Source organism: Nicotiana sylvestris, chromosome 8, assembly GCF_000393655.2.
Source record: "Nicotiana sylvestris chromosome 8, ASM39365v2, whole genome shotgun sequence".
In the NCBI taxonomy this organism is placed as follows: domain Eukaryota; kingdom Viridiplantae; phylum Streptophyta; class Magnoliopsida; order Solanales; family Solanaceae; genus Nicotiana; species Nicotiana sylvestris.
In genome coordinates, this window is record NC_091064.1 from 133,606,979 (window position 1) to 133,619,023 (window position 12,045).

The window sequence follows — 12,045 nt, forward strand, 5'->3', positions numbered from 1 at the left end:
AAGAGGGGAAACTTATCACCACATCGAACATGTCAATGCAGTTGAGAAAGAAAAATGGCGGAACAACAAAATAGAAAGCATACTTGCATGGTCTGGGTATGAACCCGACAAAGGGCTTGGGAAGAATCTCTAGGGCATTACAAAACCAATACAGCTGAAAAGTCATGGTACAACCTTCGAGCTCGGATACTAGTATACATGGAAAGATTATGATGATTGGTCGCCTTCATGGCATGGTCTTTATTACCCTCACGAGCAACCAGTGCCACATCTGGGTCAAACTTTTCATCATGCTGACACAATATGGGGAACTACATAGGAAGAAGCTTTAGTTTGGCTGAGGAATTTTTTCCTAGATGACGAGGATATGGATTGCAGTGCGATAATTGAGGAGGAGAAGGAAGAAGTCCTTACCATTCAGACTGTGGAGAAGGGAGCTATTCTCAAGAACTGGACCGCCACACTATCCCGGGCCCGCCGAGTCCCTAGGTAGCATGGCACTTAGCCTAGTTTATTTTTATAGCCATGCTAGTCATTTCAGATTTTTTTAATAATTTTGTTATAAAGACGCAATTGTTTCAAAATAATTGCTTGATTCATCGAGCGGTACTGGATATTTTTAAAATTTAATCAAATGCATTTGCTATTTATTTTCATTATTATCTTTCACACTTTTCTTTCTACATCGTTATTATTACTTTTCCCGATGAACCGATGACTGTGACATGTAATGAGACAATGCAACATAAGGATAGTGACTCGGAGGAAGAAGATAAAATACCTGAGGAAATTGTCTGGGAGGTTGAGAACTTTGAGAATAAACCTATGTCCAACCTGAACGAAACTGAAGTAGTAAATTTGGGAGACGTCAAAACCGTCAAGGAGACTCGCGTAAGCATTCACTTATCACCATCAGAGAAGGAGGAGTATATTTGTTTCTTGAAGGAGTGTGAGGATATCTTTGCATGGTCATATGATGACATGACCGGTTTGAGCACATCCATAGTGCCTCACAAATTACCTACCAATCCAATGTGTCCGCCAGTGAAGCAGATACTCAGAAAGTTCAAACCAGACATGAGCAAATCAAGGAGGAAGTTACTAAGAAGATCAAAGCCAAAGTCCTCAGGGTAGTCGAGTACCCAATCTAGCTAGCCAACATTGTACCAGTTCCGAAGAAAGATGGTAAAGTCAGAGTATGTGTTGACTATCGATACTTAAACAAAGCAAGTCCCAAGGACAACTTTCCACTGCCAAATATACACATCCTGATCGACGATTGCGCTAAGCATGAGCTCCAATCCTTTGTAGATTACTTTGCGGGTTATCACCAGATCTGGATGGATGAAGAAGACGCAGAGATAATAACTTTTATTACACCATGGGGGTGTACTGCTACAAGATGATGCCATTTGGTCTAAAGAATTCTAGGGATACTTAAATGAGAGCCATGAAAACTATCTTCCATGATATGATACAAAAAGAAATAGAGGTGTATGTTGATGACGTCATTATCAAATCCAAGAGGGCCACAGATCACATAGCAGACTTGAGAAAGTTCTTTGACAGGTTAAGGAGGTATAAATTAAAACTGAACCCCACAAAATGTGCATTCAGGGTTACCGTAGGAAAGTTATTGGGATTCATTGTCAGTCGTCGGGGAATTGAGTTGGACTCATCCAAAGTTTAGGCTATTCAAGAATTACCGCCACCAAAGAGCAAGAAGGACGTGATGAGCTTCCTATGATGTCTCAACTATATCAGTCGTTTCATAGCACAGTCCATAGTCATATGTGAACCCATCTTCAAGATGTTAAGGAAAGATGATGAAACAAGTTGGACCAAAGATTGTCAGAAGGGTTTCGACAAAATCAAGGAGTACCTGTCCACACCACCAGTCCTGGTCCCACCGGAACTCGGGCGACCTTTGCTTCTTTATCTATCAGTATTAGATGGAGCCTTCGGATATGTTTTGGGACAACATGACGAGATAGGGAGAAAGGAGCAAGTCATATACTACTTGTGTAAGAAGTTCACACCCTATGAAGCACAGTACTCTCTACTGTAGCGCACTTGTTGTGCTTTGACCTGGACGCTTAGAAATATAGGCATTACTTCTGTGCCTATACCACATACCTCATATCCAGGATGGACCATCTGAAGTACATCTATCAGAAGCCTATGCCAACCGTAAAATTAGCCAAGTGGCACATACTATTAAGTGAGTTCGACATCGTGTATGTAACTCAGAAGGCGGTCAAAGGACAAGCATTGGCAGAACATCTTGCTGAAAATCCTGTGGGAGGAGAATACGAACCCTTGAAAACGTATTTTCTTGACGAAGAAGTATCATTAGTAGGAGAGGACAATATTGAAGCTTACGACGGTTGGACGATGTTCTTCGATGGAGCTTCAAACATCAAAGGAGTGGGTATTGGAGCAGTTTTGGTAACAGAAATAGGTCAACACTACCATGTATCTATGAAGCTTAGGTTTCCATGCACCAACAACATGGCGGAATATGAGGCTTGCATCATGGGGCTCAATTTGTCCATCGATATGAATATACATGAGTTACTAGTAATTGGAGATTCAGATCTTCTGGTACATCAAGTTCAAGGAGAGTGGGCTATGAAAACACCAAGATACTACCATACTTGTATCATGTGCAGAAATTGATGAAAAAATTCAGAAAGATAGAATTCAAACATGTACCTAGAATTCAAAATGAGTTCACAGATGCACTGACCACTTTGGCATCAATGATACAACATCTAGAAAAGAATTTTATTGATCCCGTCCCGGTGAGAATCCATAATCAACCAGCTTACTGTGCTCATGTTGAAGAGGAAATCGATGGAAAGCCTTGATTCCACGACCTCAAGGAATATTTGGCGAAAGGAGAATACCCGGAACAGGCGAACCATACTTAGAAGCGCACATTGCAGAGGCTGTCCAATCACTCCTTCTAAAGTGGAGAGACCCTGTATAGGAGAACTCCCGATCTGGGGTTGTTAAGGTGTGTTGACGCAAAGGAGGCTTCCAGACTACTCAAAGAAATACATGCCGGAACTTGTGGACCACATATGAATGGTTTTGTTCTAGCCAAGAAAATACTCAGAGTTGGATATTTTTGGATGACCATGGAGATGGATTACATCTGGTACGTACAAAAAATACACCAATGTCAGGTACATGATGATATGATAAGGGTACCACCCAATGAGCTTAACGCAACAAGCACACGTTGGCCTTTTGCTTCCTATGGAATGGATGTCATCGGTCCGATCGAGCCCACTGCTTCAAACGGGCACAGGTTCATTTTAGTGGCCATTGACTACTTCACAAAATGGGTAGAGGCTACATCCTACAAAGTTGTAACCAAGAAAGTCATCGTAGACTTTGTCAACAATCGTATTGTTTGTCGATTTGGAGTTCTCGAGTCCATTATCACTGATAATGCCGCCAATCACAATGACCTGATGAAAGCCATGTCTGAAACCTTCAAAATCAAGCACAAAAACTCTATAGCATACATGCCTCAAATGAATGGAGCTGTGAAAGCTGCTAACAAGAATATCAAGAAGATATTAAGGAAGATGGTAGAAAACCACAAATAATGGCACGAAAAGTTACCCTTCGCCCTATTGGGGTACCGCACTATAGTCCACACATTAACTGGGGCAACTCCCAATTTACTGGTTTATGGCACCGAAGTTGTCATTCCAGCCGAGGTAGAAATCCCTTCATTAAGAATCATATAGGAAGCCGAACTCAGCGATGCAAAATGGATAAGGAGCCGCTATGAGCAATTGGCCCTTATAGACAGAAAAAGAATGAACGCAGTATGTCACAGTCAGCTTTATCAGAACAGAATGTCCAGAGCATTCAACAAAGGGGATAGACCAAGACAGTTTTCACCAGGACAATTGGTACTAAAGAAGATCTTCCCGTATCAAGATGAAGCCAAAGGGAAATTCTCTCCCAACTGGCAAGATCCCTACATGGTTCACAGGGTACTAACAGGAGAAGCACTCATACTTGTAGAAATGGACAGAAAAGTTTGGCCAAAACCAATCAATTAAGACGCAGTCAAGAGATACTATGTTTAGATTGTTTACATTCCTTCATCTGATGTAATTGAACTACGCTTGACCTGATTCCTATTTAAGAGAGGATACGTAGGCAGCCCTGTGGGTTCGGTCATATAATAATAAAATTTTCATTTTCCCCTAGAACCAGAAATTGGGGCAGAATATTTAGGAGGACCCTCAAAATTCCAGAGCAAGTCCAGCCAACGCCAGCATATGCCAGATAGTCAAAAATTGGTTAAGAAACTGGGGCAGAATATTGAGAAGGATTCTCAAAATTCCGAAGATGGCAAGTTTCATCACTCGCAAACGGCCAAAGGATCATTTACCAAACTAGGGCAGAATTTTGAGGAGGACAATCAAGATTCTAAAATAAGAAGAGCTGCAGTGTCTCTAAAATATGTTACAGTCACTAGTTCATCTAAAATTACTTGATATCTCACTATAAAAAATAACTTCATATTTTTATCAATAAAAGCATATTTTCAAAAACTCTATTTCCGTGACAGTCAGGTACTACCCAAGGCAACACAAACAAGTCCTCCAGAACGGACCAAAGCAAAGCCAGCAGATGAAGGCACGAACCAACCTCCCTTTACAAAACTTACAATTTTCTTTGGATGCAGGAATAATGAACATAACAGAAGCATTCTCAAAATACACATACCAAAGTCCTAACGATCAGGCTACCAGACGCAAATATATCTCCAGCTAAGAACTATTCCACCCTTATTTGCTCTTGCATGAGGCTAAGCCATGCCTCCCTATTTGCGTAAGGCTAAGAATTTCCTTCTCTCTACATGAGACTAAGCCCTATCTCAAATATTTGCATGAGACTAAGTCATGCCTCCATATTTGTATAAGGCTAAGCATTGCCTTCTCTTTGCATGAGACTAAGCCCTGTCTCAAATCTTGCATGAGGCTAAGCCTTACCTCCAAATTTGCATAAGGCTAAGCATTGCCTTCTCTTTGCATCAGACTAAGCCCTGTCTCAAATCTTGTATGAGGCTAAGCTCTGCCTCCATATTTGTATAAGGTTAAGCATTGTCTTCTCTCTGCATGAGACTAATCCCTATCTCAAATATTTGCATGAGGCTAAGCCTTGCCTCTATATTTGCATAAGGCTAAGCATTGTCTTCTCTCTACATGAGACTAAGCCCGGTCTCAAATCTTGCATAAGGCTAAGCCCTGCCTCTATATCTGCATATGGCTAAGCTCTACCTTCCATTTGCATGGGACTAAGACTTGTCCCGAATCTTTGCATAAGGCTAAGCATTTCCTTCTCTCTGCATGAGACTATGCCCTATCTCAAATCTTACATGAGGCTAAGACCTGCCTCCATATCTGCATAAGGCTATGCTTTGCCTTCCATTTGCATGGGACTAAGACATATCCCGAATCCTGCATGAGGCTAAGCCCTGCCTCCACATCTACATAAGGCTGAGCTCTACCTTTCATTTGTATGTGAGTAAGCCCTGTCCCGAACTGCATGAGGCTAAGCCCTGCCTCTATATCTGCACAAGGCTAAGCTCTGCCTTCCATCTGCATGGGACCAAGCCCTATCCCGAATCTTGCATGAGGCTAAGCTCTGTCTCCTATTTGCATAAGGCTAATCATCGCCTTTATTTGCCGAGACTAAGCACTGTCTCTCCGACACCATCTATTTGCTCCTATTTCGGGCAATGCTCTACCCTCAACCCCTCAAGACTAAGCCTTGTCTTATTGATTTTAGCATCATATTATTGCATCTCATGGGTTAAAATATCGCCAACTTTTCCAGGGCGTCATTGTCTAAAGGCATCATCCTCATTGCCTGAAGACACCATGTCATGGCCTGAGGATCTCTCAATACTTGCACATCATTATTCAAAGGCGTCATGGTTCAGAGGCACCATCCCCATGGCCTGTGAATCTTCTATCTCACAATTCATGGCCCGGGACATCATAGTCTAAGGATGTCATTTGCACTATCCAAAGACAATTTTTCATGGTCCAAAGGGAATTTGCATCATCTATATACTCGCATGCACTGTGTTTGAAGTTTCGCAGGTAATCCAGGAGGTAGCCGTTCTTCAAACAGGAGCAGCCTTTACTCCGGCTTCTGCTCATACCATTTTCACTTTGCCATTACTTACCATGAAAATGGTAATGACAATTAAATTTGTAAATGGGACTCTAAAAATACGTTATCTATTCCCGAGCTAGTTGTTTAAACAGTTAATGCTAAGAGCGTGAAGTATACAGATAAAATGCAAGTTAAGGCGAGGCAGTAATCAAACCAAAGGGGCCTGCTGCTTGAGCTCGGAGATGGTCGATAGGACCTCGGGGTTGGTGTTGGTATCAATCTCGGACAATCGGGGATACCCGGGGATGGGATAACAATTAGAGGTATGATTAAGCAAGGCTCTATATTGCCAATACTAAATGATACGGTAAAGAACAAGTAAGAAAATAATAAATGCGAAGGAGGTCTCGAGCCTGTGAGGATGAAACACTTAGAAGAAAAGATATATATATATATATATATATATATATATATATATATATATATTATTGCACTTGTGGAGAAATGGAGCAATATCCACCCTTACAAGGTGGGGCGAGTACCCTTTATATAGGAGGGGAGACTCGATTATAGGTACGTGGGGATCAGCTACCAAGTACGGTGATGGGATGGCTTGACATGATGCTTCAGCATAGGCTCTGGATAGGCCGGGCCTGTCAGATGTAGCTATGTGCCTAGAGGACCTCCCCCTCTGTCCTATCTTCGTTCTTCGTTTTCTCCTAGTCGAGCTTCAACGAGTCCTGAGGTCGAGGATTTGGTTGAGACCCCCTGCCCTAGGGGTCCCGGGGCATGCTCCCGAAATGTCTTGTCGGCGAGAAATCAATTCTTCTGATTTCGCCGCGTACAGATAGTCTCCGCGTTTTCTATAACGAAGTGATGGGAAATGATTCTGACACTTGACTCCTCGAGCTTCTTTCGGCGACGCCACAATGATAATACGACCCCTGGCTCATGCTTTTCAACCTCATTCATTGCACTCCTTGATTTTTGCTTCCCAGAGTACAAGTATCGCCACCGGTTCAGTTTTTCATAGATGCATTAACTACGCCCGTCGGTCAATTTTCCAAATCATAGATGACCGTGTCGTAATCCCCTATAAATGGGGGATGCCTTGGCTTTGTTTCTCCTATCTCAATGCTTTCGCTGGCCTGCTTGATGTTTCCTTCCTCTTATTTTCTTCCACCCTTGAACATCATGTTACAGGCTTATGACTTTAAGGTTGTGTGGAGGAGTTCCCTCAGACTGCATTGTGGCTCCCTATCGGGGTCTCCCTTCATCGAACATAAGCGTGTTGTCCCGTTGTTGCTGTGGTCATAGATATGCTGGCCCTTGTTGCTACTACTGGCCCGAGGTGATGGGGGATCGGGAGTCGTCTTCCTTTTTATGTAGACAGACGTTCAGATTATGCACCGCTGCTCACCTTCATACCCCGGCTTGACGTGGTGCTCTGCTCCAAGTTGGGGGCTTCCACAGCTGGACGTCCCTAAAAGTGGATTCAAAGTAGCCATGCAAGCAAGACCGAGGATTGTTCGGTCCGCCGTCTCTCAGAGGCTTCTTTGGCCAAAGAAGGTCCTCGAGCCTTGGAAAGCTATGGTGTTTTTTCATCCCTTCCTTCCACTTGATTTTCCTCTTGGGGATATCAATGTGGAAAGTTGGGATTAAACTTCCGAGGACAAGTGTCCGGAGGTTCCTGTTGTGGACTTTGGAAGGTGGATCGGTCTTCGGGCTTTCATCTAGCGTGTGCATCCCTTTGCCTCTTCCTCTAGGCGTGGACTCTTTTAGGCCTTTTTAATTGTATGTAACGACCCCTCCAGGGCTGCTTGTACGCAAATTTTTATGAATAAGAATATACTTTGTCAATTTCTGCATTCCTTACTTTGCCTTGCTTCTGTATGCTCCCATACACTTCGAAGCCCTTCGAATGCCTTCCTTTGTTTGTTATCCACTGATAATCTAACTTTAGTGTGGGGGCTCATTCTGATCTTATGCTGATCGACATGACTTTCACTCGACCTATTGTCGTACTTCGGACCAATCTCGGGTTGATTCTAACAGCTCCGGGCTACCGAGGCCCTTCGAGTTGTTTGGAGATCATGCATCGAATTCCGGGACCTTCAGGAATATTGCCTCGGATGAAGTTCATCTCCGGGTATCCGGGGGTCCCTATTGACCTTGATGTAGGCGTCCTTTTTAGGATGAATATGGTTGACTTCCACTGGGGAGATTTTGTCACGCCCCAAATTGACCGGTGCTCAATCGAGGAAACCCAACTGAGCAAGCCTTATCAACCACTTCCTACCCAACTCGATACGAATAAAGAGATAATATTTTCATTCATTTATTTAGACGAGGAAAGATAGTGCATCCTACAATGTTAGTTCATTTTAAATCACAACATTTATCCGTAGTTAAGTTTCCAAGATCACATAAAATTACACTTTAGAGAAGTAAGAGTTAGGATTACAACGTAGTTCCTAGACCTATCCAACACTCATACATAACCCACACATATGTTTACGGAGCCTCTAAGTATACCCAAGACAGTGATAACAACGCCGGCGACAAGGCCCCGACTATACCTCACAATAGATATCTATAACAAAAGGCATATCACAAAACCCCTTGAACGAGGAAGGGGCTCACCGGGATTTTGGGAAGAGGACGCTCCACTACACACGATCGGCACTATCCGCTATGGAGCCACCTACATTCATTCAAAAATGTAGCGCCCCTGGCAAAATGGACGTTAGTACCATGGAATAGTACTAGTATGTATAACTAAACACCATCTAGTTAGAAAGAACTATACAAGAACAGGAATTCACAAATATAACTCAAAACTTCAAACAATCACCACATTATCAATCAAAAGAATCGTACAACTTCCACAACATTTTTCCATAGCTTTTTAGTTTGGGGCATTCCATACTATTCATCATACGTTTCCAATACCACCGCTATCTTGAGCAAAGTCCAATCTCGACCCGAACTGCTAGGTTTCCTCATTCGAGACATATACTCTGATCACAATCTCATTTTCCTTTTTCTCCGGAGTTCATTCACAATACCACCGCGTTCTTGAGCGGAGTCCGATCTCGGCCCGATCGGCTAGGCCGCCATGCCAAGGCATTGTTCCCTTCTCATCAATCATTTTGTTTCACATATATCATTTCATAGTCACTTGGGCCACAACTTATCACATCATTCTTGGCACTAGGCCGCATTTTGCATTATTCCCATTTACAATATTAGCTTTGCCATTTAGGGCAGTAGGTGCATACAAGAGCAACTTAGATTGTAAGCATGGATTAGACCTCACATAGATGGCACAATATATTTAGTTGCAATCTCTATTTAAGGTCTAAACATTTCAATACATAATTCATACCTTTGCCCCTTTCAAGTTGTCAAGATAGCACGTTGATCATGTTGGGACGCATTTTTTACACATATAAGGTTACAACACCAACTCATGTAAAATAACAAGCAATGCAACAATTAAACTTTAATCTTACCATGTTCACACAATCACCGATGAAGATCAATTTCTAAAAGACGGGGTTTTAGCCATACATACCTCAATATAGCTTTCCTTAATCCTTACAAAATTCTGGAACTCTTAGCACTTCGATCTATTGTGTAAGAATTACAAATTAAACTGATAATTAGAGACGAGATTGAGATTCTAGCTTGTTTGAGCATATTATGAAACACTAAGGGTGCATTGTGATCTTAGGTCACTACCTCCCAATACCCCAATTGGGAGAAATTTCTATCATTTTATACCCTAATTGCTTTCTTTTTAGCTCACTACCTCCTAATACTCTATGGTTTGATATGCATGCAAGAAATCCATTCTTATACCCATGAACCCCCAAGCTAAGTACTCCTTCTAGTGTGAATTTGAAATCGGAGATTAGGGGTCAGGTTTCTTACCTCTCGGGGTGAAGATTTAGGTGCCTTCACTTGATTATATTTAATGTTTTAACAAGGATTTGTGGATCAATATTGATAAACGGCACTTCCCCTCTTTAAGACCCTGTCTCTCTCTAAAAGCATCAGGAAAACATGCTCAAAATGAGCTATTACACCGAATATAACGATAGGGGGTCGGGTTTAAAATTTAGAAAATTGGAGCCCCAAGTTAGATCTGTGATCGGATTTGCGATCGCAAAGTTGACATGCGGCCTGCATAATGAACCGCAAAAATGCTCCCCAAAACCTGAACACACTGACTGGGTATGCGGCAGAAATGTGGTCCGTATGCCCGTTCTACGGTCGCATAATGCACCGCAGAACTGCCCCTTTCAAACTCCCAAGGGAATTATGCGACGACTATGCGGTCGCATATCGGTTATGCGATCGCATACTTGACCGCATACTTGACCTCAAATTTGACCAACACACAGACTCACTTTGTGGCAACTATGTGGTCCGTATACCTGATATGCGACCGCATCGCAGAATCGCATTTTTCTGGAAAACATTACTTCTTGACTTTTTAGAGCATAGATCAGTCCAAAAATGCCCGAACCGCAATTTTACGTATCTCTAACACATTATCTTAATTTCCACTACGAGCTTTCGGGTTTAGAGTGGAAATTTTCACGGGGCCTCACAATTTTACTCGTATTTGGGCGCTTCCTCGGACCTTCGTGGAGCTTTCGTGATCGGAGCTTCCCACATTTACTGCTCTTTTCAGGAAGAGGGCATAATGAGACTAGGTGTTTGCCTTGCATTGAGTGTCGGCATTTTAAAGTTTATCGAGGTCTAACTTATTTGGGCCGGGGTTTTTTGACATAGAGTGCTGCTTCGAGCATGGAGATAATAAGAACGACCTCTTGAGTCTTGGCTCCTCATTGGGGGATGCTCTCTGGATCATATATCGACTTGTCAATCTGTATCGAGGCTATTGGCTTTTCGGGGATTGCCTTGGGCATGTGAATCGTCGCTACTTCTCACATATATGCGGGACGGCTTCCGCTCCCTGGCAAGACTTTTCTATTTTCAGATAGCTGCCTTTCTACTTTGGCACGGGATACTTCATCTCTCTAGGCACAAAAAACGTCGACGCGCGCCCTTGCCTTGACCAGTTAGTTTCACCATAGTCATGGGAACCACTTCGGGGCCGATTCAGCAGGTGACGGAGGGCTCTACTCCTGGTGCTCATGAACCGAGGGACTTCATTTTGGGGACGACATCCTTGATAAGAGAGGAACACCTGGAGATGGCGAGGAGATACTGCGGCTGGAGCGAGGAGGTGATACTGCAGGCTCTTTGCCCAGATGAGGGCATCGCGGACTCCATTGATGGGTTCTTGAGCATATACCTATACCCTTTTGCATTTGGCCCCCTTTACAAGGTTGTGCTTGATTTTTGCTTGAAGTATCGGGTCACCCTGGCACAGATCCGTCCGTCATTTTGGTGAACGGCGCTGATAATGAGATTCTTCATGGAGAAGGTCGGGCTTGAATTCACGCTTGACCACCTTGTCAGGCTATATCGGCCCTTTCATCATTGAGGCCTGCTAACTCTAAGATGTCGTTCGTCCATGCCCTTCGTTGTTGACGATGAGGACAGCGGGGATCGAGAGTGGGCTAGTTGGTTTATCTGGGTCCAGACGACCGATATTATCCTTGTGGAATTTTTTCCATTTCCCGAAGGGTGGAATTATACACATGAGTGAGGCGTTTTGGCGCTTTTTCAGATTCTGCACATAGCGAAAATCAGCTGAATAATAATGTTGTTTCCCTTGCTGCAGCGACCTCGTGGATGCCGAGTAAAGTTCATGACCTTCCTGGCTGGGTCCGGAGGCTGGTGACCTATTCATCCTTCAATGAGCGCAGATGGTGAGCTGTATTTCATACCGGATGGGGAGCGCGGTACCAA

General features: G+C 43.2%; 1 protein-coding gene across 1 annotated transcript; it reads left to right on the plus strand.

Annotated features, from left to right (window-relative positions):
• The first annotated feature begins 1,441 nt into the window (after nucleotides 1–1,441).
• On the plus strand, nucleotides 1,442–2,870 carry LOC138875694 (uncharacterized). The gene is made up of 4 exons (XM_070154556.1): nucleotides 1,442–1,578; nucleotides 1,765–2,052; nucleotides 2,148–2,604; nucleotides 2,673–2,870. Exons 1-4 carry the CDS (start codon nucleotides 1,442–1,444, stop codon nucleotides 2,868–2,870), a joined length of 1,080 nt encoding a protein of 359 aa, XP_070010657.1.
• The last annotated feature ends 9,175 nt before the right edge of the window (nucleotides 2,871–12,045 follow it).